Below are 27,921 nucleotides of genomic sequence, written 5' to 3'. Positions count from 1 at the left end.
GTGGAGTAAGGCAAAGTCTAAAGGAAGCACCTGAGGAGGCAGTTTGGGGAAAAGAAGAGGGAGCTGGCCTTAGAGCCAGTAAGACCTGGATTCAAATCCTGACATTGGCCTCTGGCTATGTGACCCTAGGCTGTCCTTCAACCTTCTAGGGTTCTGGGAAATTTTTTAAGACCCTAAGTTTCAGAGAAGGCACCGACCTTTCCTGATAAAGGGACTTCCCTGCTCATCATTTCAGGGGATGAAGTAAGTCCCAGAAATGCAGGGCAGAGAGAAGGTGAGTCAAGGAGAGCCAGGTGCATTATTCCTAGGGAGCTATGATCACTGTTGGGAAGGGAGGATAAGTTGAATGGAGAGGGGTAGGGGTAGGGGAAGACATTTGGCAATATATTCCTCAAACGCTGGCTCAATTCAGGTTCAACTGTGGAAATTTATGATGAGAGCATGGGGGCAAGGAATAGGGCATCCTCTCTGTTCCTCCTCTAGATCTCTGTGGAGTCAGAGGGAGAAAGCCATGGAGGTCTGACAGGTCCAGCCTAGCCTTTAAGGTTTACCACCTCTGGAATGAGCTCCTAGAGGACTTTCTTCTCCTACAAAAGTTACTTAGACCTGGAACAGCAAAGATCACTGAAGAGCTCTTGGTACCAAATATTTCATCCTGATCCTCATCATGAAAGCAGCCCCTTCTCCCATCCACTCCTTTCTTTCCTCTATGACCAGCTCTTGACCTACTGTCCTTACAGAAGATAGGGAAAGATGGTTTTATAAGGCAGCTGTCTAGGTCTCCAGGTGGAACCCTGGAAGGATAAGATTCCCCTCCCCACGCTGTGTTCAGGTCATTCAGAAAGAGAAGTCCCCTGAGAGAATGAGCAGAAGACATTCTGCCCTACATAGGAGAAAGCATTCAAGGCAATTTCTCCCCCATTTTTTTGGACAAAATTCTACCCATCTGTCAAGGACCAGATCAAATGCCACTTCTTTGAATGAATGAAAAAAAAATTTATTGAGAACTTGTGTCCCAACCCCTATGCTAAGCACTGGGGGGGGGGGGGGGGGGTATAAATACAAAAACCAAAGGAGTCCCTGCTCTCAAGGAGCTTACATCTAATGGGGAAAAATAACATATATAGGGGAATAGTGGACAAGGAGGGGCGTCTGGGTTAGGGAAGTCACAGGAATGGTGAGTGACATCATAGAGAAACTAATTGACTCATCCTTTCCAGGAATAGTCATGCTGGTTTTACTTCTCTCGGAAGAAAAGAGGGAGCAGTATCAGGGAGGGGCTAGGGAAGAGAGTGCCATATGTATACACTGAGGACATTAAAATAACCTTGAAGCAGAGAGGCTAGTTATGTAGAATGTTCACTGATTGGATGCCCAGGGGTCTCAGGAAGCTCTAGGTTTTCAGAGGAAGCCAGAACACAAAAATATGGCATGAAGATGGTCTAGATATACAGAGCAGAATGCTGGGGTTGGGGCTAGGACCCTCCTTCATGAAGCTTTTCACAATCTCCAGGACCCAAAGGGAGTTGCTCAGAAATTCTCATAATGGTGTATAAAGCGAGCCTGGTCCTGTCGGTTGATGAGTTGACAGGCTTTCTCCACATTCTTGGTCATGCCAGGAGGGCCACAGCTGAACACTCCAATCTTCCGTACCTGGGGGTGGTTTGGAGGGAAGAGAGACCCATGAACCTAAGGGTGTAGACTCTCCAGGGAGGAAAGGGCTTCCCAGGGCTGAGACTATAGTACAGAGTGAATAGGACCCTGACCCCAGACTTAGAGGGTCTAGTGGGTTAGAGGGTAAATAACAGAGATTCCAAACTGGAGACTTCACCCTATACAAATGTTAGCCAAGAAATCGATCTGTTTAATGCCTATTCAAAGGTGGAATAGAATGGAATTTGCTCCCAGGGTTTCAGAGCTGGGGGCTAGGGACTCACCTCTGGGTGGACCTCCTGCAGTGAGTTAAAGAAGGGACCAAAGGGGGGACGACCAAAGTGGGTGATGGAGCGCAGGCCAGTGAAAAGACTCCGGTTCAGCACCTTCTGGAAGTGCCGCTCACAGATATACTAAGTGAAGGAAGGGAGAAACTTAGGCTACACCCAAAGATGGAGCACAGAACCCAAGAAGAAGAAGCTGAGGTTGGGGTGAAAGGAGGGAAGAGGGACAGAAGAAGAAGTGAGGGTAGGGTCAGGGCTGTGTCATCCTCACCAACATGGTGGTCCTAAGGTCAAACTTCTCAGCCAGTTGGGTGATGTAGATGTGCACAGAAACCAGCTCCTGAAGGTCATTCTCCTCCACCTCCCGGATGATATCTGCCAGCCACTCAAACTGCTTTTGGGTCCTTGTCACCCAGATGAAGTAGATCTTGGGGCACCAAGGTCATACTCTGGTGATAAATTTGCTACCCAAGGGAACCCCAAGACTAGGTTGCCCCAAATTAGCACGCATGACATCTCTCTCAAGCTCCCCACTAGCCTCTCACAGCAAAGGAGTGAGGAAGAGGTACCTAGCCAATAAATGTCAGCAGCAGAGAAATTCTGGGTTGTATGTCCCTCCCTTTTCCCCTTGGGGCTTTCTCCTTATTACCCCAAATCAAGGTAAACCCCTTAAGTTTTTTTAGTTTTTACATCCCAAGGAGAATGCCTGGCACATTGTTAGTGTTTTAAAAATATTTGTGGAATTGAATTAAACAATGTAAATTCGCCACAATTGACCAAAGCAGCTAACATGTCACCCCAAAACAATATTGGGGAATAATTCCCTCTCCTTCTGCCTAGGTGGGACCAGGGAGAGACTCTCACCTTCTTGCAAAGCAGTTGGCTATTGACTGATGACTTGAAGACCAGGTCTTTGAGGATGGAGGCAAAGGGGGTTACCCCAATACCCCCACCCACCAGTACAGACACCTCAAACTTGTGCCATTCCTGGTGGCCTTCCCCAAATGGGCCATCCAGGTATAGCTGCCAGGAGGAAGAGAGAGAAAAGAAAAGTCAGGCCACCCAACCTGGCAGTGAGGTCAGAAACAGGAAAGGGACAAGAAAGGGGAAGAGGAGACTTAGTGTGGGAGTCAATAAGGGCTAGCTTCTAATGCGGCAGCCCTGTTTCTTCTTTGCCCAATCCAGGATATGCAACATCTCAGAACATCTGGAGCTCTTGGCCCTGGATTTAAGCCAGAAGTAATCTTTGGGGTATCATTAAACCCAGGGTTTGCTGAAGGAATCCTGAAAGTATTTGGGACTTCTGGCCCCCAGAGTCAGGAAGGGTGAGGGGAGGATACCTTAGGATATAATGTACTGCTGTTGCCTGATGGAAGTGAGTAGATCTCTCTAAGTCGCATGGTCCAGGGTCCCACAGCTCTGATGTGCAGACTGAGTGTGTCCTCATGCGGTGCAGAGGTGAGTGTGAAGGGATGGTATTCTGAAGTACCCAGGGACAAACAGGCAATACGTACCCATTGCCCTGACTTGTACTCAAAGCCCTTGGGCCGCTGGAACTGCAGGTAGGTCACACCTGGTAGAAAAGGGAACAGGAAAGAGGACAGAGGTTAATATAATCCAACAAACATTGATCAAAGAACTCTTATGAAAAAGATCAGAAGGCATCCTTAGGAATTCCTCTCATAGACAAATGCTAGTACGATCGCTTCCCATCCCTACAACCCATGAGGGGCCTGAGGAGCCAGAGAAATGTCAGGGCAAGAGTTGGCCAGGGAAGTAGGTAGCCATGTTGAGCTGAGGCCATTGGTTTACCCTTTGGTGATTCAATCGATTAATTAACAAATATTTAATTACTTTCTATGTGCCAAGCCCCAAGTAAGGCACTGTGAGATACAAACGTAAGATATTCCCTTGTCTCAAGGAGCTTACATGTAGCAGCATGGCCCAAGAGCCCAGCTACTTGATGACTCCAGAGCATCTTATGCTTCATGTTCTATCTAAGTTCTTCCTTCCACTAGGGTTTATCTCAAACATCAGAGTCTTTTGGTTCTTGATCCTGACGTTGAGACACGAGGGCTTAGGCAATCCCAGACTCCTGAGAGGTTGTTAGAGTTCTCTCTGGGTCATCTCATCATTTTGTCTATTACCCTACATATGTGTGTGGAGGGGTGGGGGCAATGAAAAGTGGAATAGAAGGGTCTTTGTCTTGTTCCTTTCCTCATTATATATCTTATTTCCATTTTATGTTCCTATATATATTATATATATTTCCATCTTACATTCCATCCCCTATTAGAATCTCCTAAAGGCAGCACTGTTTTTTGCCTTTCTTTGTATCCCCAGTATAAGTGCAGAGTCTGGCACATAGTAAGTGCTTACTAATGGGGATTGATGGACTTGTTTAGACATGTAAGTCTTTCCATTTCCTAGTCTTCTCTACAAGTTAGTTCAGTCTATTATTTATCAATTTAGCAATTATCTTTCCCTGTCAGATATTTGAACCCAATTCTAATAGTGTCTCTACAAGAGACGCTATTCAGGACTGTGCAGGAGTGAAGGTTGTCTCATTGGGCTCTGTGGATCCATGGGATCCTGATGCTGAGGTCCTCTGGCAGTTCGCTCCTTAGATATGTTCATAGGTTCTCATGCCCAGGCACAGCACCATACCTGAAGGCAGCAGCTCAGCCTTCAGCACATTGATCTCCACCTTCTTCCGACTCAAGCTCACCAGCTTGTCCCCACAATAGAGAAGAGCTGGAACCATGAAGTAAAGGTAGAAACTGGGCAACTGAATCAGGGCAAAACTGCCATGGATGATGAGCTGGAAGAAAAAACCCATCGGTGTAGTTCAGACACACTGGTGTACCCTGGCTCTGTCCCTACTTCAGTCTCACATGAGGCCTGTGCCAGGGTGGTCAAAGCTCATTTCAAGCATGAAGACTCCTAAGTCCAGACTAAATTTCCTCTATGACCACAGCCTGGAGGTAGCAGGACCCTTTGTCCATTCTCTCCTTCTTTTGGGACACTCATTTCTTTCTCTGAGGCCCTGCCTCAATCCCATCACCCCTCACCAGGATGTAGAGTGCGATGTAGAGATGGTGGGTCAGCCAGAAGGCCTGGAAACTGCGTCGGCGGAAGTGATGAGAGGCGAAGACATACATGATAGCCAGGACCGCTAGTAGAAGCACTCCTGACATGCCTAGGGAAGTGGCAGGGATGGGTTAGTGGGGGTCAATACATGGAAGTGACCTTACCCTTACATCTGTGACTGAGCCTCCTTTATCTTGTCCTATTTCAAATTGAGAGAGAGCCCTCTACCCCAATAAACTCTGCCAGCTAGTTTATTCCTCCCAAGGTTCTAGAGCATACTCTGTACAGACAGTCAAGTCAACCTATTTCCACTGAGATGGACAAGTGAGTTTATATCCCAAAAAGAAAGGATAGACATTTGAGGATCCCATCAGCTTTCTCCCTTACTATTGCAAACAGGTACACAAACACCAAGAAACACAAGGAGAAAATAAAACCATAGAGTCACAGAATGTTAGACTTGAGACTCTAGAAGTCTACTACTTCAACCTATTCAATTTACAAATAGTAAAACTGAGGTTCACACATCCCCCTCCCTGTTCCTGTTTTCATCCCCCTATACCACTCTACTCCTTACCTGGAATACTCTCAAAGAACCACCAATAGAACTTGTGGGGCAGCTGGGATCTGATGGATAAAGAGAGACTGAGCTTTGAATGGTGGAGAGTACAGGCCTCATCCAGCAGAAGGGGCTCAGGTCTGGTCATTGTTCCATGAAGTGTCTCCTTCTCCTCCAACCCCAAGTGCTGAAGCCTGGCTAGACCCATGTACTCCACAAAGGACTGGCCATCCCTAGCCTAGAAAGGCGCTGATCTCTTCAGGGAAAGAAATAATGCCTCAAGCTCCTCTCTCTGTCTCTCTCTCTCTCTCTCTGTCTCCCTCTGTCTCTCTCTCTGTTTCTCTCTCTCTCTCACTCTCTCCACTCCCCATCCCGCCAAGACCATTTGCATACTCTACAAGTGGCTTAGGGAGAAAGAGATGGAGTGGAGAGATAATAGGATCCAGTGTGATTGGTTCTACCCTCTAATTGGTCTAGGTTGCATGCTGGGGCAGCTCTGCTCAAAAAGAGGTGATAAACCTGCCAAGTCCCCATGACTTTTTTACTCTGGTAAACCAAGGAGGGAACCAACTCTGCCCCACAAACAAGCCATCGTTAGCCACTTAGCTCAAAGAGATAAAGTTACTTCCACTTGTAGCAAGGAGTAGTCTTCGAAGACTTCTTGCCACATTCCCCCAGGGACCCAGTGACCTCCACAAAGCTAGTTGGACAAATTAGGTAGACATTCTAGGGCCATTTCTGTTCTGTTTCTCTCCTACCTCCAGAAACTACCAACAGTAAAAATTATCTCATACCCCACTTGGGTAACTCCCATTTGACCCTGGGATTTGTCTGTATCTGTACTGACCCATCATTCACGAAGACAGTGGGGAAGACGCAGGCGAGTACGCTGAGTGGACTGACTGAGAAGATGTAGACATTTACCACATGGCCGCAACTGTGTAGGACTGTGAAAGACAGACTCGGTCACTTGGGAATAGAGATACAGGAGGGGAAATGAGACTGAGAAAGTGAAAGGAAAGAAGAACCAGAGAAATAGGAAGACTAAGACAGAAATAGAGACAAGAAGATTAATCAGAGACAGAGAGAGCGAGCCCATATACTCTAGAGATATATAACGTAGAGACAGTGGGGAGTAGTAAATAGAGCCTTGGTCTTGGAGTCAGGAAGATCTGGGTACATATCCAACCTCAGATACTTATTAGTTGAGTGGCTTGGGCACCACTTAACCTCTCTATGCCTCAATTTCTTCATCTGTAAAATAATCTTGTTGGCCTCAATAGTTTCTAAGATTGTTTCTGTGATCCCCCAAAATTCTATGATCTTTTCTCTTCTTCCTATTCTATCTTTGAGGCTGGCTTCAAGACTAACATCAAAGTCATTTCAACTTGAGTCAACTTGGGGACCACTCTATAATCACAGCTGAGAACCAAAGCAGAGGCTTGAATGAAAAGTGAAGGAAAAAGAAGGAATGGGGTGGGTATGTCACTTACTAGCTAGGATGACAGCTGCCATGGCAATCCAGCGGTGGAAATCCACTGCAGCATCAAAGGGCACATAGCGATTGAGGAAGGTCTCCCGTAGGAAAGTGATAAGGTTGCGGCACATGGTGAGCAGGATGTAGGAAAACATGAAGGAGATACTAGCTGCTGTGCCTCGAGAGATGATGATGCCCACGAGGGTAGTCTGGGAGATGCCCGAACTTGGTGAGGCAAAGGCATAATCTGAGGTAAAGGGTAGAAATAGAACTGGAGTAGGCATGTCTCTGTCAAAGTCTTTGGGGTGCAGATCATAGGAGCTCAGAAACATGGGGCTCCTTGGGAATGAGGACTTGTAATGGACAGAACTCTGTGGCCATAACCCCACAGTTTTGAAAGGAATTATGTTAGAAGCAAAACTCTTGGGTTTGATTTAGAGAGATATTCCTGAAGAACTAGGTCTAATGATGACACTCTCTTGTTCAAGAAGTCCCGGGGCCATCTTTGATTCTAGGATAACATCCAAACCCCTCCATTTGGCATTTCTAGCCCTTCACAATCTGATTCCATCTTCCCTTTCCAGACTTGTTCCCATCACTCTTCTCTAGACATTCTTTGTTCCCACCAAACTAAACTGCTTGCCATTTCTCACACCTAGCACTCCATTTTCTCACTCCAAGCTCTTCCCCATGTCTGAAATATACTCCCTACCCCTTTCACCTCTAACTCTAAGAATCCCTAACTACCTTCAAAGTTCTGCTTGGATACAACCTCCTCCATGTGATCTTTTTTATTCTTTTAGCTGCTAGTGCCTCTCCTTCCCCCACTCAGAAAAAAATTACTCTGTATTTGTGTGACATATATAACTTCTAATTTATATATATAAAAATATACACACATATATATATATGTATATTTGTCCATAATTAACTGTGTTTAAACTGTTTCCTCAGAATGTAAAATTCTTGAGGACTGGCACTATTTCGTATTTATGTTTGGATCTCTAGGACCTAGGTTAGTGTTATAGAAGGTACTTAATAAATGCTTATTGATGGATTCCTATTTGCCTGTGTCAGATTAAACGGATTGGAGGGGCCCTGTTTCTCTCCATAGTGCCTTACTCTCCTCTAGAAACTCTTTTTCTTAGATTGGAGTAGCTGCCCCCTCCTTCTCCCCCTCCCAGTGCCCAGACCAAGGCGGACACTCACAGTAAGCCTGCATCACAAACAGCCCAGCAGAGATGCCAGAGAAGATAGCCGCACAGACGATGTGTCGCCGATAGTTCTCCACAAAGCGCTTAAACTGCTGGAACTTCTGAGACAGTTTACCTCTTTGCAACTTTTCTCTCTGGGCCACCGTGTACAGCTGTGGAGTGCGAGCGAATGGCCTGGGAGAATGGTAATCAATCAATCAGTCAATTCCTAGACAAAAATGATTGGAAGACAAGAATGACCCAGGCAAATATAAAATAAATTCTCTGGGAAGAGGTAGGAATGGGGAAAATTTGGCAGGTGTACAAACAAAAGGTATTAATTAAATTGTACTGAAGAGTAAATATATAAACTATACTAAATTAAAATATACTTCAGAGTAAATACGTAAAATAAACACAGGATATTTTGAGGGCAAAGAGAATACATTAACAGTTGAGATCAGCGGAAGTCTCATGTAGCATTTGAACTGAGCTTTGAAAGACACTCAGGATTCCTAGAAGCAAAGGGAGATGAGGAGGAAGATTCCAGGCATGGAAGACATCTTTCTTACACCTCCTGCTCCAAGACAAGGCAAACGTGACATAACCCTGGGCTATGACCCTGAGTGTAAGTGGGGAGGGGGCTGCCCTGATCTCATGGTGAAAGTATGTATACCACTTTGTTTCCTGTGCACATATCCTTGAGGATTGGTTTTTAGGAAGTGAGGTAAGATTAAGGCATGGAGAAAAGTTTTAGCTTTATTTTTCAGGCTGACTGCTATTTTCCTATCTCCCCAATACATCCTCACTCCCCGACCCCCATTGTGCAAGTTATTTCATCTCATTTCAGATCCTTAATCCTTCCTTTGCTCATCTACTTAAAATATCTCGGAGTCAGGTGACTTTCCTAACTTCCCTTTTTCCCACATGCACACACTTCTTGACACCACTCCCTTTCCCAAAGATTTGGGAGCCTGGGCATTCCTTGATCTGGGAATTGACATTGTGACTGATTTATGAGGTAGATGCCTTTGGGCAGGATGAAGTATTTGGACAGGAGGGGCCATCTCAAAAGCTGGTTAAAACGGAAAAATTAGATCTTAGGTAGTCACTTAACCCCTTCCTGGGGATCAGTTCCCACAGAGAAGCTTCAGATCTCAGAGGCTGAAGAGCTCTGTCTCCAGCTGAAGGTTCCAAGACTTACTTCTTGCCAAACCTCTTCCTCGTACCAGCACTGCCAGGCTCTGGGATCTCTGACGATAGAATCTCATCTCCATTGGAGGTGATGCTGTGAAAAGAGCAAAGGAGCATATTTTCCGCATCTGCATTTGAGAGATCCTAGCAGGTTGGGGAGAGGGGAGGGGAGGGAGAGGGATAATCTTTCATCAGCACCTGTTTGAAGAAATTAGGAAATGGGACAGTATACAAATAAATTTGGAACCCTGCCCCTCTTCCCTGAAATGTTCCCCTCCATTTTCTTGGTCCTATAATAGTGAAAGGGAGAGAAATTTAACATCCTAAAGGGATTGGCAGCTAGGTTGCACAGTGGATAGAGCAGCAGTCCTGGAGTCAGGAGGACCTAAGTTTAAATGTAGCATCAAACACTTAGGAGCTGGGTGACCTGGGGGAGAGGGAGAGAGAGACAGAGAGAGACAGAGACAGAGAGAGAGAGACAGAGACAGGCAGCCTTGCATTTAGATCTGGAGACAGCATGGAGTAGTGACACAGTTCTAGATTTGAAATCCAGAGGTCTGGGCTTGAATTCTGCCACCTGTGTGATCCTTGTATCATGACTCTTAGAGTTAGAAGAGGTGTGAGAGAGAATATGGTTCACCCTTCCCATTTTACACATGAGGAAACTGAGGAAACATCTGCGACAGGTGGGGGAGCTAAGATTTAAACCCAAATCCTTTCTGTCCAAAGCCAGTGCTTTTGATACTATATCTGCCTTAACCATTTACCGTCTCCAAGTCTCAGTGATCAAGAGTATAATTCCTTTCCAGAGGTAAATCCTGCTAAGGCTCTGTGGTGGGAGGAGGGGGTACCAGAAAAGGGGTTTTAAAATTGCTGTTTCCTTAGGGGGTCATTTAGCAGTCTCCACTTTGCTATACAATGAAGAAAGTGGAGGTGGTAGCTCAGGAAAGGTCAAAAGTCCCAACTGTAGTGGTGTCTCAGAGCCCTGGTCCCTGCTTACCCTCCCTTCCGGCTTTTATCAATGAAGGAAACTCGGTTGCTGATATTCTGCCTAAAGACGTCTGGAACACCTGGGGAAGAAAACAGGAAGATGAAGAAGTTTCCCGAGGGGTGTGGACCCAGACAGACTAGACAGGCAGGCAGGTGGCCAGGAGACGAAATTTCTGTCTCTGGTTTCAATCTACAGTACTCCTTGGTTTTCTTCCCCTCCTTTATTTGTTTTGATAATAATATTTTATTTTTTCCCCAACTACATACTCCTTAGTTTTTTTTTCCTGGTGCTCTTCTGGTGTAGATAGTTATCTAATGATAATAATGATGATTTTTAAATGATTAATGTTAATAATAAATAATAAGTTAATTTTAATATAAGCTTATTGTAATGAAAAATTTAAATATTAAAATATATTTTAACATGTAACATTATATAAATATAATAAAATAAAAATATATATTTAAAAATAATAATATCAGCTCGTTTGATCCTCATTTTTTGTGAGGCGGGTACTACTGTTATCCCCACTTTACAGTTAAAGAAACTTAGGCCAAGAGCCGCTGACCCCATCTGGAGGTCACACAACTAGGAAGTATCAATAAGTAAGTGGAAAAGCAGGATTATAACTCATGTTCCCCTGACTTGAAGTGCAGCAGTCTATCCACCTAGCTGCCTTCTATGTTACGGCCATGTCTGAATCTCTTATTCTAGAGCGGGAATTCTTAATCTGGGCACAAGGAATGTGATGTCAATATCTGGTAACTTTAAAAATATAACCGGTTTCCCTTATCATGCTGTGTATTTTATTTGATCCATTTTAAGGACATCATTCTGAGAAGGGCGCAGGTTTCACCAAACCGCCCAAAGGGTACAGGACACAAATACAGGTTGAGAACCCGTGTTCTGGAGAGTAGAACTGCAACCCCTCATTTCTATTGCCAGCTAGTTACGATCCAAGCCAAAGTTTTCTCTCTTAGGCTTCAACTTGCCCTATAAACCAGTTCCTTCCTCAGTGACCCTCCCTGGGATCACTCTCAATGTCATACAGGTAAAGTAGAAGAGATGGGACCCAAGCCTTCCTACTTCAAATCCAATATTTCTTCTGCACTGTGCTGGATATAACAAACATACTTATGTGTGTGCATGTGTGTGTGTATATATAAGAGTATGTATTTCTATGTATATACATATACACACGAGTATATATGTGCATATGTGTGTATATATACAAGAACATATGTACACATACTCTTGTATATATACACACATATACATATGCACATAGATATTCTTGTGTGTGTATGCATACATATGTATGTATACATGAATATACACATAGGTATGTATATATATATATATATATATATGTGTGTGTGTGTATATATACACACAAGAAAGAACTCAATTACATGCTTGACCATTTTCTCCTTAGGTCTCTTTTCCTGAAAGCATACCTCGATGATGCATTGGATGCCAGGGCTGGAGTCACGAAGATCTGAGTTCAGATCTGACACTTAGTAGGTCTGTGACTGTGGGCACTTAAGTCACTTAACCTCTGTCTGCCTCAGTTTTCTCATCTGTAAAATGGAGATAATAACCGCACCTACCTCCCAGGATTATTGTGAGGATCAAATGAGATAGTGATTGTAAAGCCCTTAGCATAGACCCTGGCACATAATAAGTCCATATAAATGTCAGTTATGATTATAATAATGAGTCCATCTGCTTCATTCTTTCCTCATCTTCTACCTTTGACACAAAGCTGGGTGAAGCGCAGTTCGCTATCATGGTCCCTCAGCATGAAGTGGAAATCCTCCCAGGTCAGTTCCTCCTTGTCCTGGAAGCCAGACTCTCGAAACATGGATTCCACCACCTCAGCCAGCTGGGCCTTGGAAAGGCAGTTGTTGGAGATCTCAATGAAGGATCTGATTGGGAACAGAGAAACAGGACCAGAGAGTGAGTAATCACCCAGTGTGGTCAGGGTCCAGGCAGGTCAGACTGATCATATTCAGGGCAGGGCAGGGCAGGCAGGCAGACCTGAGGATTATCTAATGCGTTATCAGTGACCCAGGAAGTGGAGTTGAGAATGTACATGTTAAAAAGTCTGCAGTTGACACTAAGCTGGGTGGGGTTGCTACCAGCTTAGAATACTGGAACTGAACTACAAGTGACCTTGACCAACTGGAGTTGGCCATCAAAAAAAGGAAGGCAACCTAATGGAAAGAGTATTGGGAGCTGAGAGTTTTAGACCTAATGGACACCAGTTAACTGTAAAACTTTGGAGAAGTCATTTCATTTATATAAGCCTCAGTTTTTTAATCTTATTCCAGCAAGATAAACATCTTAGCACTGGCAGGAACCCATGATGTGACTGATGCTGGTGCCAACCTTCCTTGTATCCTCTCTCCCTATCTGGTGCTATACCTGGCCCTGTTCCTGTTCTTATTACCTTCACAAGTCTCCATTGGCAGGAGCCATAATGGTAGATGGCAATTCAAGAAAGATATTGAAGGTCATGGGATCATAGCTGAGAAACTGGAAGGGATCTTAGAGGTCATCTAGTCCAGTCTAGAGGGAGCTAGGTGTCTAGGATACAATGCTACACTTGGACTCAGGAAAACCCAAGTTCAAATCTGACTTCAGACAATTAGTTATCTGTGTCACCCTGGGCAAATTGTTTAACCTCTGCCTGCCTCACTTCTCTCCTCTATAACATAGGAGTAATAATAGCACCTATCTCCCAGTGTTGTTGAGAGGACAGGATAAGGTCTTATGTGTAAAGGACTTTGCATACCTTAAAACGCTATATAAATGCTAGCTGTTATTAGCTATAACTAATCTTAATTTGCAGATGAGGAAAACTGAGCACCCCTAGAATGGTATGTCTCTCCAGATCTACTGATAGGCATGAATCACTGGGCTGCCTACCTTAGACCTCCAGTCTTACACAGGACAGAGCATTGAGCAGGTAGGCTTGACTTTCCTGCCCTAATTTGAGTCACTCCAAAAGAGTCACTTCCTCATGACCCCATCTTGTCACACAGACAAGTGTAGAGATCAGACTTGAACCCTGGCCCTTCTCTTACTTTTTTCCATGGATGATATGCATGATTAGAGAGATATCTCAGTCACATGCTACATATGATCCATGAAATTTGCAAGAACTGGGGAGTGAGCTTTTTATTATACTTGGCATTTTTTAAAAACTCTTTTAGAAGACTATGTCTAATTGTGTTTCTGCAATTTGAGAAGCAAGTGAAAAAAGTGGATGAGGCTCTGAGCAAAAGCAATTATTAAAGAAATAGGAAGATTAGAGGACTGCGGGCTGCTTAACCCAAGGAGAAGATTGATATGTTACATAAGAATAGTCTTCAAGTATATTAAAATGATTATGAAAGAGAGGCGCATTAATTGTTCTCTAGCTCCACAGTAGAACCAAAAACGTGGGTTTAGGTTGCCAAAAGAAAGCTGGGTTGGTGATAAGGAAGAATGCCTTGATTGCCAGTGGGATTAACAGGGAGCTTGATTCATTAAATTCATCCAATTCATTCATTCATCTGTTCAGATCATTCAACCAATAAAATTATGATGTGCAAGGTCCCTCCATGTCTAACACTCTATGAAATTAGTATTTATTGAGCACCTATTATATTAATATTATTGTACTAGGGATGGCAGGTGTATATCTCTGGGATGGGTAGAATTAGAGAGTACAAATATATCCAGGTGAAATGTTACAGTTATTCTCCCTGAACATTTTTTTAATAGGATTTTTGGGGAGTCTGCTTTGGATAATTTCCCTTCCACCTTACAATACTTTCTTTTTTAGTGGTTTTTTTTTTTTGGAGGTGGATAATGAGGCAATTGGGGTTAAGTGACTTGCCCAAAGTCACACAGCTATAAGCGTCTAGTGTCTGAGGTTGGATTTGAACTCAGGTCCAGTGCACTATTCACTGAGCCACCCAGTTGTTCCTCTTATAATAGTTTCTTGCAGATATCTTCTTCACCCTCATTCTAACCTCCTGCTAGAAAAAATACTTTCTCTACCCATGAAATTCTCTATCTGTGACTGTCTTTCTGGAATTCCAGCCCCCAGAGCTCCCCATACCGCATCATAGTGGAGAACTCCTCTTTGGAGAGGAAACCATTCTTATCTAGATCATACATGGTGAACATGTTCTTGGACTTCTCCTCTGGAGAACCTAGGAGGATAGGGAGAGAAACTAAGATTTCCACCAACCTTGTGATCCCTTGGCTCCTTTCTTAGACCAGGGTCCCTTCCAGTTGACAGAAAGGTCATTAAGCTCTCAAGTCAGTCTGGGGACCCAGGGACCAGAGAACAGCCAAGGCAGGGGCAGGAAGGGAGCAAGGTGAACTACTGAGTCCTTGAGGCCAGCCCAAGCTAGTTTGTCACCTCCCCTCCTCTACCTTTCATAAAGATGACCAGGATGTCTAGGAATTCTCGGAAGGATAAGTAACCATTCTTGTCTTTGTCAGCCAGAGAGAACATGGACTCTACAAACATGGCCTGAGGCTTAAGGCCGAGAGACTCTGCAAATTCTGCCCTGCTCAGCTCACAGGCCAGAGCCTCTCGAACCTTCTGAGATGAGTCCAGGGGCAGATTTCCTGCATCTGCTTGGTCAATATCCAGCACCTAAAGTTAGGAAGAAGGGAAAATAAGAGTTTAGGCCTGGGGGAAGAGCCAGCTTCCATTTTCCCCTCCTGGAGACAGGTGTAACAGATATTTAATATTTTATTTTCCCCCAATTACATGTAAAAACTATTTTAACATTCTTTTTTCAAATTTTGAGTTCCAAATTTTCTTCCTCCCTACCCTGCCCCCTACCACTGAGCAATCAATTTGACATAGATTATACATGAAAACAGATATTTTGGAAAAATTGTATGTGATGGCTCTGTTTATTTCAGTTCAACAGCCAACATTTTTAGGGTCAACTTTACCCTTTAGGGTATACTTTGCCTTTCTCCCTTTTGGGGCCAAGGAAAGGGAAAATTCTAGTTAGCTAAAGGACTAGTCAAAAGTTTACCAATAATTTAGAGGATTTCTATTTGCTAGAGAATAAACTTGAAAAACTCTGAAGGTGAATCAATTAGGTACCTTAAAAGCACATAATAGAGACCTTCAATTTCATCTACAATCCTTTTTTTCTGTTCTACTCTGCATATAAAAATGACCATTTTATTTGGTGTTTGGAAAGTTCAAAAGAACATTTTTTAAAAAGAGAGAGAGTAAAATTGAAATGATTAAAATGGACCATTTGAGTTTAATCTAGAAGACCATGTAACTGATCCTAAATAAACAATTCCTAAATGGGAGGAGAGGGGCTATTCTCTTCTGGAGTCATGGAGGAGCTAGATGCTTCATGACCAGAGGACTAAGGCAGGCTCCAGAAATGTTAACTAGATCATTGGATTTTTAGTCATAAGAAACCTTAGGGATCATTGAGTCTAATGCCCTCATTTTAGAGATGAGAAAACTGAGGGCCAGAGAAAGGAAGCAAAAGTCCAAATTCAGGACTCTTTCTACTATAAAAAGTGGACTTTACCATTTTGAAGCAAAGTATAATGGAGTACTTTTTTACTCCTGTGAAAAAATACTTTATAAACCATAAAGTGGGCTATTGTAACTTTCCTGGCAGAAGACAGGATCCCTAGATGAATCAATCGATCAATAAGTATTTATTAAAAGCCTACTATGTGCTAAGCACAAGAACAAAGATTGAAGCAATCTGGACCACTACTGAGTTTAGTTTTTAAAACCCCAACCTATCTCTCCAACCTCCCCTGGCTTTACTCCCTCTGCCACGCACTGGGATCCAACCTAACTGGCCTTATTTCTGTTCCTTACACATTAAACTCTAATTCTTATCTCCATGCCTTTGCACTGGTAAATATAGCTGTTCCCCAGGATTTCTGATTTTAGTGACCGTGGTCCTTGCTACTTGGGACTAGGGAAGGACATTAGAGCCCTGACAGCTAATCTCAGGAGACTTTTTCTCCCAGGAGTTTGAGAACTAAGAGAAGACTGGAAGCTCTTATAGGGATATTCCAGATAAAGAGGTTGAGTAAAGATGACCAGTATTGAATATATCTGGAAGAGTAGGCAAGGAGTCCTGCTCCTCTGCCAGTGTTGAAGGAGCTTGTTTGGCTTTTGTTGTGGGAAGTCTTGGAGTATGGCAAGTACAGGAACAGATTGAGCCTTAGATGAGCTCTCTGTCCCAATTCCAGTTTTCCACTCCCCCTAGCTACCCACCCCCTGCCCACTCCATCAGCTATATGGTACCTGTGCAAAAAGGTGTCTAAAAAAAATCTCCAGGATATGTTCCCTCTGCTGCTTGGTCACAGCTTTTTTGAGCAGGTCTTGTTCCCGCATCTCTGCGAGCTTAAAGTCCAGGTCCCAATGGGTACAGTATCCCTGAAGGTGCTGGATAAAGATACCCCGCTCCTCTTCGGAGTTGAACATCATCACCTAGCGCAACAGTGAAAGAAGTTTAGGCTTCTAATTCAGTCTTCCGCCTAGCATCCCTCCCCCAAACCCAGAGGGACCCTCTGGATGAGGAAAAGGTGCAACAGTTGTCAGCACAGCCACAGTGGGAGGAAAGGTTAATTAAGGGTAGTGAACAAGGGGAGATTTTAATAAGATAAGTGAGCCTGAGTTTGGTTCACTTTTAAAAGAAGTCAAGAATCCAGGGTGTGGCAAGCAGGGGATAGGAGGTTGGGAAGGAGAAACAACAGGGAAGTTCACAGGGATCATACTAGGTCATATTCCTTGGGGATCTTGACTAGCAGTATTCGACGGCCTCTGTTGTTTGACTGGATCAGGTTCATCTGCTGTAAAGGCTGGAGCTGGATGGATCGGATCATAGAGCGTTGTTCATCTAGCACTCGGAGAGATCTCTCTGGGAGCAGCTGTAGGTAGATGGGATAGCTCCCCATGCCTGGGCCTGGCCACTCCATTGCTGGTGAGGAGAAGGGGTTTAGTATGAGATAGAAAGAGGGAGAGCTGAAGTCTAGATTTTCAACCCCTACCTTAGCCCTCTATCCTCAGGTAGACTCTGTCACTTCAATTAGTCCTGCTCATTTGGAAGACCTCCTCATCTGGAATTCACCTTCACTTGGATCCTTTCCCTCCATTAACTCCCATCTCTATCCTATTTCATCTGGTCTTTTCTTCACCTGACTCTCACCTCTCCTAGATCCCTTCTTTCCATTGAACCCCACCTCACTGACTTGACCCCCATCTCACCTAGATCCCTTCGCTCAGTTCACTCCCATCTCACCTGACCTCTCCTTTCTTTTCTTACCTGCTACCCCCTCCATGGGTGTTTCCCTGTTCGTATTCTGGTTTTCTTTCTTTTGTAGCTTCTTGAACTCTCTGCCTCGGAAATGTGCTACCACCCAGGCAATGAACAGACTCACTGGAGAGAGGAAGGAAGAGGTGAGATGTGAGGGTCATCAGGGACTGATGAAAAGCAGAACCCTTCCCTTCCCTTCCCTTCCCCTCCCCTCCCCCATCACACCAAGTTTCCCTGAGAGTTCCTGCCATTGACTCCTCTGTACCCAGACCATCTTTGAATCCAGACCCCAGAAAAAGATGTCTGAGTGACTCATTGTACGTATGAGCATGTAGTGGACGGGGACTCTGGGACAACCACGGGAATGGCTTATAATCTGGGGAGGCTTGAGGAAGGAAAAATAGAAGGAGTAGGAGAGAAATAGTGGGTTGGAATGGTTTACCTAAAGGGAAAAGAAAGAGAGCTGCCACAGTAAGCCCAAAGCCAGGACCACTGCCTTTGAAGTAGTCAAGCACTCTCATGGTCACGCAAGAGGGCAAGATACCATCTTTAAGCTGCTGGGGTTGTGGGCAGGGGTCTCCTGGAGAAAAGAACGACATCAGAACTTCAGGTAAGTAACTGCTCCCTAAAGACTCTGCCCCTTCCCCACCTTCCCTCTCTTTCCGTTCTGGGCATATTCTGCCTCCTCTCCAAACTCCTGCTTAGCTATGGGCACCTTTGTACATCTCATTGATCTTATTATATAGTATTCTTCCCATCTCAACTCCTTGCATCTACTACTAAGCACATACCACTGGGTTGCTGAGGTTGTTCTTGCCTGAGGCTTTCCGACCCTGTATGGGACATGACATTGATTCTAGTGGACTTAGCTTCCAAGACACTTGTCTGTGTCCCACTCAGAGTCATATAACAAGGGTCACTTCTACAACAACTCCCTCTGGGGTCACTTCTCCCAATAACTCTCTGCAAGGTCCCTCCTCTCAGGGTCCCTCTAACATGGCCACTTACCATCATGCCAGAAAAAGACATTGGGCTGCAGGTCATCGGGGCTGACGTTAGTGACAGCTACCAGGACATCATGGAGGGTTGTGTTTCGAATCTCAGCGATCTCGTCCTCTGAAAACAACCTAGGTGGAAAGAGGAGAGAAGCTGAGAATTACTACAATGAAGGGAGGGGAAGATGGATCTACAGCATCCTCACAGCCCCAGAAGCCAATATCAGGAAAAGGTCACAGAAGGGATGAGGTGAAGTGGGAGGGTAGGAAAGAATGAGGAGATGTGTAACAAGGCTGAGGGTTTAGGGTTGATGGTAGGGGTAAAATGAAACAAGGACTGGGGGTCGTGTTAGGGATGCTTGTCAGACAGATTTCTGGGGTTTGTTCAAAAGAGCAGTAGAAAAGATGGAGGTGTTGCCTGAAGCCTAGGTCAGGTTTGCACGTCAGAGGGCATGAAGGTTTGGTATCTCTACTGGGGGCCAGTTTTGGGGATGAGGTCTCTGGAAATTTTAGATAGGCCCTCACCCATTTCTTGTGTTCTCAAACCAGTAACGATCCCCATCTCGTAACCGAACAAACTGTTCAAAGACAATGCTGCTGAACAGGGGTCCAGGGTTCCCATAACTCTCCAAGAGGCCCCCCGGAAGCAGCTCCAGATGAGACAGGTTTTGGTTGTACAAATAGGATATGTTCTTCCAGATCTGGGAATGAAGAGTCATAATTAGGCTAAGGCAAATAGGAATTTGTTCCAAGTGCTAGAAGTAGAATAGGAAGGTATGTTTCCTTCTCACATGGCTTGTAGAGTACTTTCTTCATACCTTGAGGTTCTCTTGTGAGTTGGGGTGGGGGGCAGGGACAAAAGAGGTGGAAGAAACAGACTCACAGGTTAGAGTAGGTCAGAGGAAGTAAGGGATCCTTTCTCCCCATCACTATACTGATAGACTTTTGCCTTCCCCTTACAACTGCCCGAGGGTCACAGGCAGGCTCTCTGGGATATACATCTTCCTCCCTTCTCTCTCTCCCAAATGGATGCTGGAATTTCCTAGTTATAGCTCTGAGTATTGGGAGGAGGCTGATGTCTTTCCATCCCTAGAGACAGTGACCTTATGTATTCAGTCTAACTTTTCTTTCTGGACCTCTGATTCTCCCTCTCACTCCTGGTTAGGTGATCCTGATATTTTGGACTGATCCTCCCTGAGTCCTCTTGGCCCAGGGCTTCTCTCTGAACACTCTGGGACACTGGCAAGTGTCTGGGGATTAGTGAGCTTGATCCCTGTTCTGGGGTCCTGCTTGGCCCAGGACAGTTGGCAACGTAATGGAAGCTTAAACTGGGGTGGGGGGCACTTGGCATGGGAAGGAGAGCTTTTTTGGGGATCATTCCTGATCAGGGAGTATTCCTCACCTCAGGCTCCAGGTGAGGGTTGAGGGACTCCCATTCCTGCAGGGGATCCAACCCCATGGCTTCACGGGCCCGGTTGTAGCTGGGCAGTCCCAGGTCCCGGCCCCTCTGAATGCTGCTGGCCACATAGTCCGTTCGTGAGAACTTGCCAGGGCCAGGCCAGTAATCTGAGAAAAGCAGATGGGCAGCCAATCCCACATCAGAGGCTGTATCAGGATGGTGGCCCTTGTACCACCACCAACATTTCCTCACTTTACCCATTTCTCTTTAGTCACTGGCCCCACCCCTACCACAGGGGAGAGAAGAGCCAGCTTTCAATGACCACAGGAAGCTCAGAGGCATGGTAGATAGAGCACTGGAGTTAGAAAAATCTGATTTTGAATGGAGCCCTAGATACTTAACTGTCTGTGTGACCCTGAGCAAGTCACTTGACCTCTGTCTACCTCAGTTTCCTCATCTGTAAAATAAAGCTAAAAATAGCATCTACCTCCTAGAGTTATTATAAGGGGAAAATGAGATAATATTTGTAAAGTGCTTTACAAACCCCAAAAATGTATCTATCTATCTATCTATATATGTATGTGTGTGTATATCTCACATATATATATACTGTACATATATAGCACGGTATACTAGCATATGTGTGTACACACACACACACACACACACACACACACACACACACACAAGCTATTATTACCACTTGATGCCTCTCCAGGTTGGATCTAGCCAGGGTTTTGTGGTATAAGTTAAATATAGGTAGAGTTGACAATTGATAGATCATTGCTAGATAGGGCCATCATTACCATTAGGTTCCCGAGATCCCCAGAGCCTGTCCTAGATCTGACTAACAAGAGTACACGGACTTGACCCTGACACAGTCATCTCTGGCACAGGCCAAGAGATCAATTCCGTTCCAGGAACCCTGGAAGCTCAAGGTATTCGTGCCTCATCATGTCTTCCCTTCTTTCCTGACCCGAGACCTCTCCAGCCCCTGGATCCAGCCAGTCAATGGTGATCTTAGCTCTCTGGCTGCTTCCTTACCTCTCAGGTCTTGCACCACGATCCTGTCTTCTCGCTCTGAGATCTGTGAGGCCATCCCCAGGAGTAGTTCATTCACTGCCTCAGCACTGAGAAGATTTGGGTTCTAAATGGGGACATTATAGTCAAGGTATAGCATGAAAGACCTTCTCCTGGCCATCTGCCACTACACTCCATCCACCACCCATTTATTATTAGGTCCCTCAGGTCCCTGTTTCTCAGCCTCTGAGCAATAGGTAGAAGTTTCATAAAGGCAGATTTTGACCAAATGTAAAGAAAACCATCCTAAGAGTTCAGACTTTCCCCAGAGAGAATGGGTTGCATTGAGTGACAACGGATTCTTTATCACTGAAGATCTTTGAACAGAGGCTGGGGGAACCACTAATTGGGAATGCTTATTAGGGACTCCCAGGTACCCTCAGATTGGACTAGATAACATCTGCTCCCACTCTCCATTCCTTTCCTGGTCTTTGCCCTCTGAAGCAGCTGTCCTCAGTGTCTTCTCTTCCTCACTCTTGTCATCCCCACAACCACCTTGGGATAATGGAATCCAGAAAACTGAAGCTATCACTTTGTGCTGGAACTAAGAGGGGAGGAGACTGACAGCTCCAGCCTCCTGGGACCCCTGTCTTTCTTTGTCCCAAGTCCCCAGCTGACCTCTCGACTCCAGTAGCTGTTGCAGACTCTAAGTGCTGAGGAGTTCTGGCCCCCGTTAATGACGTCTTGGAAATGACAGCTGGTATTTCTGAAATAGAAGAGACAGTGGGGATAGTGACAGGAAGTTATGGGGGAAGGAGCAAAGACCCAAAATAGTCTGAGGGAACCGGAAGTCGGAGGTAGAAATAAGTTGAGGTAGGGCTTTTGTTGGGGCGTCTGGGGCTGGGAAATTTGCAGAAGGGCTTTGCAGATGGAAGGTGACTGACTGATGTTTGAATGGATGGCAGAGGCATTCCAGTTATTGAACCAACCCATAGCTCGAATTCCTCTTCAAGGAAAGTTGCTCAGCAACCAATGAATGAATGAATCAATTAATGAACTGGCACTAATTACATGCCCGCTATGTGTGAGGCACTAGCTACACAAAGACAAAACCAAAAGTGTCCTTAAAGAGACTGCATTCAATTTGGGGCAGACAACATATACATATATAGATAAATATAAAAGAAACACAAGGTATTTAGGTGGCAGAGAGCAGTGACTGCTGAGTGGGGGGGTAGGAAATCAAGAGAGGCTTTGCGTAGAATATGGCATCACAATTTTATTCTGTAAGACCCATACGAGGGGCAATGATTTCCAGATGTGCCTTCTCCCAACCCTACATCCAGCTCTTTCCTAAACTCTCGCTTATCTTTCCTTTCTTGTCATCATTCCATGGAGATAGGTGTATGGGGATTGAGAGGGTGAGGAGAGGGATGACCTGCAGTTAAGACCCTCAGAAGGTGAGGTGCCCCTCACCATCACAAGTCCACCCTCTCCCTTACCTCATGTAGACACCAGGGGGCACCATGGTGGAGAGAAATTGCTCGGAGGCTGCTAGGAACTCAGGGGAAATACTGGGATCCAAAAATGACTTGTATCCTGGATAGAGTCAGATTATGAGTTTTCATTTTTCCCCAGCCCTTCTTAATTCCACAAGATCTTGCTTATATCACCACTCTATACCATGAGCTCATGCCTAGCCTTGAGCCCCTACTGGTGAACCCTCTCCCTGTTCCCCACTTACTTTCATATGCTGGGGGGTCTTTCTCCAGGAAACTGGGCAGCCATTCATACATGGCAATGTTCTGTATAAGGAGGAGATGAGGGAGAAATGAGAGGCTGATGGCAACTGCTGGGGAAGGGAATGAGAGGGGAGGACTAGAGAGGTCAGAATGGAGAGGTGGGAATCAGGTAAGAGAGACAGAAGAAGGGAAAGAGATATGTCAGAGATGATGTTCATGGGATCATGCAATCAAGAGATTAAGAGCTAGAAAGATAATCCCCTCATTTTACAGATGGAAAGATTGAGGACTCTGAAGTGACCTTCCCAATGTCCTATAGGCAATAAATGGCAGAGCTGAGATTCGAACTCCAGTTTTATGACTCTCAGGCCAGAATTCTTTCCTATTATACCAGATGTCTCTCAAATTCCTTAGAGATCCTTTAGAGATTCTGGTCTATAGGGTAAGAGTTTCAAGTTCACTGGGAAAGTGTTATCTATGCCCTCTGCCCTTGGATTGGATATGGTCTTTCTCTAGGATGGAGAGATGGCCCTATAAATATAATAATATGATAAGATATAATATATTGTATAAATTATTATGATATGATATGATAAATATAATAATACTCTGCATTTGTATGGGACATTTGCCCTTTATATTTTGAGGCAGTAATGCCTTGGGAAAAGATGTCGTTCTCAGACTGAGGATGTTTGTATTCCTTGGATTGTCTCTGCTTTGGACCTGACCCAGGATGAGGGGATTGAGCAGCTTGTCTCACTGGAAAGAAGATTGGATGTAGGAAATTGAACCCTGAGAAGAAACCTGGTTTCAAATCCCTGTTCTAGCATTTAACAGGGTCAGGGTGAGGAAAGTGCTTTGAAGAAACCTTCCTTAAAAGCTTAAGGCAAATCTAGCCACATGTGTCCCCTACAATCACATCCACCATGCATGTTCCTAGTCATATGTTCTTTGCATTTGTGCCCTGCCCCTAACTTATGGTTGGGAAAACTGTGATTGTACAGATTTATTCTTGTCATTTAACATGCTATCCTGTTTGATTAAATGGTTTTTGCTTTGAACTAAAGAAAAGAAAAAGAAAAAACTTAAGGCACCGAATAAATGAGTTCTAGTTGTGAGGCAGCTCTCTGCCCTGAGGCTGGCAAGAAGGATCATTATCCCTTCTGGGAGGCTGAAAGACAGGAAGCTGGTGGTATCTGGACTGACCTGGTAGGTGGCAATGACCCTCTTTCGGGCATGCTGGAACAGCTCCTCATCTCCCCAGGTCGGGTGCTGCTGGGCCAGCCTCTGAGCCCACAGATTGTGGTATCGGAACCAGAGGAGGCCCACTGCCTGCAGAAATGGATTTTGGTTCCCCCTCTGGGCCCCAAACACTACAACCAACACAAGGAGAAGAAAGTGAACTTTGTTGCCCTTGTGGATTCCAAACTCCAAGTTGACCTGCATCCTTCCTCTGCTTACCTCCTCTTTTCCCCCCATCTATATCATTCCTAAGCTCACAGCTCTCTAAACTTCCCTGACTCACCATATAGCCCTTTGGGCCCTTCTTGCTGAGTGGCAGGGTCTGGTGCTGTCCACATGAGGTGGGATCCCTGAGTATCCCTGGGGAAAGCAGGGTTTGTCTTGTTCCTCACCAGTTCCCCACCAGAGAAGTTCCTCAATGCATCATTCCAGGAGTGAGAAGAGCCATAGATGGCACTGCCATCCAGCCAGCTGGTAACCTGGTTGATCTGGGGACAGACATCAGAAGTAGTGTGAGGGGCTATGAAGAGCCTGTGAGAAGCCAGGAGACCAAGTATCCATCCTGAAATTCTATTTGTGAACCTTAGCACCAAGGACAACATCCCTCACTCCTTTCCTCTCCCCCCGCCCCCAAAAAGAGCCCTCCAGTGCTCATCTTGGTTCCTTGCTCCTTATCACCATCCTGAACCTAAAAGAAACTGGAAGCCTGGCTGAGCCCTCTTACAGAATCACCTGGTCTCGAGGGTTGTTAGGGCTCTTCCCTGTCTGTGGGTCCCATTCACTCCTCTGGAAAGGCAGTACCACATTCCCAGTGTGGTCTGGGTCAAACACTTCATCTCCTTTGGGGATCTGGATGTTCATAAACTCAGCAGGGCAGCCTGGTCGTTCTACACTTACCACCTCAGAGAGGACATGGTAGCCTAAAGGTGGAAAGAGAAAGGGAAGAGATAGGAAAATTAGAGAGAAGCCCTCTTTTCTCAAGCTAAATTTCAGAGGGAGGAAGTGGGAAATCTATACCCAAGAGTTAAAGGGTCAAGGTATAGCTTGTGTTTGGGATAGAGGGAGAAAAGGGCAGGGTAACAAGAAAAGAGGGGATAAGGTCTCTGGAAACTGTAAACTCGTTCTTTCTGAACTAGGTCTCTTTGAAGAGAGGACAAGGCCAGGGTTGGGACCAAGCTCAAAACTGACAGTAGGACTTATAGGGAGGAGAGTAAGGCTCCCAGAATCCTCCCTATTCTTCTGTCCAGAGAAGTGTCTCTGCATCAGGGACATTCCCCTCACCAAAGAAGACCCCAAGCACAGTGCGGTTTTTCAAGGAGGCTTTCCCAGAGTCACCCTTCATGGCAGTGTTGCTGATGCTTCGGGAGTTAGGCAGGTATGGCTCCCCCAAGGGCTGGTAAACGCCATCTGAGTATGTAGCAGGGACCAAACGCTGGAGTCTGGAGCCTGAGACCAGGAAGGAGGGATGGATGTTATGTTCCTCGCCAGGAACCCCCTGGCCTAGGCCTAGTCAAGCTCCACCCCCTCCATTCAAAGTTAGGCCCTTATTAGATCACTATTAAGAGGTCCCTAGACCTCCCTGCCCCTGCCCTGAGGTCAAGGTCTGGACCTCCCGATTCTTCCCAACAGCAGAGTAGGGAAGAGTAAATTGATTCCGTCTCTTGGCCAAGATCCCCTCTGCAGCCTCCTGGCAAAGGTCCCCTCTGCAGCCTCCTGAGCATCCCTGGAAAGTGGATTTGTATGTCCCAAGAATTTCCCTTCACCATACAAAGCCCCATTGCTAGCTAGCCCAAGTCCTTTAGGTACCTGCTGAGCCCCGCTCATGGTATCTCAGGTTATTGAACCAGCCGTCATAGCGCTGGACTTCCCAGGATATGGTAAGAGACTCCTGGGCCCCTGGAAGCAGAGAATTTCCGTTCTTCTCCCCCTTCCTTGGACATCCTTGGATCCTCATAGGAACCTCCTCCTCTTCCCTCAGGAATCAAGTAACTGCTCCTGGCTCTCCCCTGCTCCTCATTCCTAAAGCCTGCCCGAGGACATGGAGTTCCCCCCCTTCTCAAGAATAATGACTGCTGTCACCCCTAAGGTTTAGAACATCTTGATCTGCCCAAACCAGCTGGACCTGAGTGGTAGCTGGTCAGAGAGAAGGAAAGGTTCAATGAGTTGGGAGCTGATCCAATCTGGTAGAGTCCTCCAGCCTCACAGAGGCAAAGTATTGACCCTTTCCCAGTCACCCCAGCTCCTGCTTTTCCCATCTTCAGGTCCAGAAGGACAAACTAAGGAAAAGAACTTCAGACCATTTGACTTTCTGCCTCCCAGGGTACCTCATTACTTACCCACTGGATCCCAGGGTCCAATCAAAACCATCTGCATTGCCAGCAACCATATAGGGAACATGATGATTCCAGGGTCTAAGAGGTGAGGGATGATGTGAGGAGCATGAAACTTGCTTGGGATAGCCAGCCCTATACTTTTTAGAGCTAGCACAGGTACAGACTCCAACTGTCCCCTTTCTCAGCACTACTCCTGATGGTCAAGCCCTCTTTGTCCCCATTATAAAAAATGAAACTGGAATGGAATCAAAGTAGGTAGACCTCCCAAAGTAGATCCACCAATCTCCTCTGGCATCGTGCCAGATGCGTCTGTCAGGGACATTTAGCTGCTGTTGCTTAACAGGCTTCGGTTCACTCCCTTCCTCCCTGCCATCCCCCAACTCCCACCTAGGGTAGGATGGTTCAATAGTTCAGTGGTTCAACGACTGGATTAGAAATTAGGACACTTGAATTCTTCCTAACCTTGGTTCTGCCATTCACTCACCTGTCTGGACCTCAATTGGCTCATCTGCAAAAATGAGGAGTTTGTACTCGACCTCTGTGGTATTTCCTAGCCCTAAAAAAACGCCTATGATTCTTCATTCTCCCCCCTCCCTCCACACACCTATTAAAAACCTTAGGTATTTCACATTCTATTTGCTCCCTGAACCTTACTGCCTCCTTGATCTTTCTCAACTGCACACCACTCAGGGGTAGGAAGACGGGAATAGAAATGGAGGTGGGGAGGAAAGGAGACCAGTATTAATTAGTGAACGGGGGAGTAGGAATATGTAGGATACATGTTGAAGGACAGTTTGTCAGCCAGTCCTACATGCATAGAGGGAAGGAGTTGGGAGATTCCAAAATACAAACTGAATAGGGTAGAAGTGTGTGTGTGTCTGGGGGGAAGTTTGGTGGAGGGGAGGATAGGAAGTCCTCATATACTGGTTTCTTAGAAGACCCAGTTCTGGGAAGAGAAGGGAGAATTCCTCCTTCAACCCTTAAACATTTGAAATCGGATTCATGCTTCTTTTTCTGCGAAAGCAATGTGGTGAAAAGAGCACTGAGGTGGAACCAGCCGACTTAGGTTCGAATTAGGGCTCCGGGGCTTTCTAGAGGTGTAACCCCGGGCAAATTATTTCATTTTTTTGGACTTTAGTTTCTCGTTTGCAAAATGATAGGGTAGTTCAAGACAAATTTTCTCATCATCTGAGCGGCAGATTTCGTCTCTCTTGCGGTGTCTCTGTATCTGTCTCTATTTTCCCTCCCAGGCTTATCTTTTCTCCCCCAGGTCTTCAGAGAGACTTGCGTACTTACCTCCCTCCCTCCACGTTTTCAGGCAGGTCCAGCGTCTTTTGTCAGTCTGCTCAGACCGGAGTCTGGCCTTGAATGTGAGCTACCGGGCTGTAGGCTTGGCTACTGCTTCGGGTCCACCCCGCCGAGCCCTTTCC

General features: G+C 45.5%; 1 protein-coding gene across 1 annotated transcript; it reads right to left on the bottom strand.

Annotated features, from left to right (window-relative positions):
• Positions 1–975: 975 nt before the first annotated feature.
• Positions 976–27,919, bottom strand: DUOX2 (dual oxidase 2). The gene is made up of 34 exons (XM_072624241.1): positions 27,788–27,919; positions 26,495–26,569; positions 25,965–26,054; positions 25,440–25,604; positions 24,891–25,078; positions 24,442–24,646; positions 24,123–24,289; positions 22,919–22,979; positions 22,677–22,773; positions 21,853–21,940; positions 21,199–21,301; positions 20,158–20,321; positions 19,281–19,456; positions 18,769–18,887; positions 18,203–18,340; positions 17,770–17,883; positions 17,222–17,424; positions 16,749–16,934; positions 14,873–15,098; positions 14,553–14,646; positions 12,194–12,369; positions 10,451–10,520; positions 9,461–9,544; positions 8,273–8,451; positions 7,080–7,310; positions 6,434–6,533; positions 5,605–5,654; positions 5,009–5,136; positions 4,605–4,758; positions 3,278–3,510; positions 2,802–2,960; positions 2,209–2,364; positions 1,938–2,066; positions 976–1,653 (listed from the first exon to the last, which is right to left on the bottom strand). Exons 2-34 carry the CDS (start codon positions 26,553–26,555, stop codon positions 1,531–1,533), a joined length of 4,617 nt encoding a protein of 1,538 aa, XP_072480342.1. The 5' UTR covers positions 26,556–26,569; positions 27,788–27,919; the 3' UTR covers positions 976–1,530.
• Positions 27,920–27,921: the final 2 nt, after the last annotated feature.

Source organism: Notamacropus eugenii, chromosome 7, assembly GCF_028372415.1.
Source record: "Notamacropus eugenii isolate mMacEug1 chromosome 7, mMacEug1.pri_v2, whole genome shotgun sequence".
NCBI classification, from domain to species: domain Eukaryota; kingdom Metazoa; phylum Chordata; class Mammalia; order Diprotodontia; family Macropodidae; genus Notamacropus; species Notamacropus eugenii.
Note: the sequence above shows the minus strand (reverse complement) of the source record. Positions and strands in the feature narration are given on the sequence as shown.

What these genes read in the sequence shown, in the direction of transcription:
- DUOX2 (XM_072624241.1), bottom strand. Translation starts at nt 26,555, where the DNA reads ATGTTCCCTATATGGTTGCTGGCAATGCAGATGGTTTTGATTGGACCC. An exon ending in CACCCAGCTTTGTGTCAAAG is followed by an intron (nt 10,521 to 12,193) that starts GTAGAAGATGAG and finishes TTTCTTCCCCAG; the next exon opens with GTGTTCCAGACGTCTTTAGG. An exon ending in GATAAAAGCCGGAAGGGAGG is followed by an intron (nt 9,545 to 10,450) that starts GTAAGCAGGGAC and finishes CTCTTTTCACAG; the next exon opens with CATCACCTCCAATGGAGATG.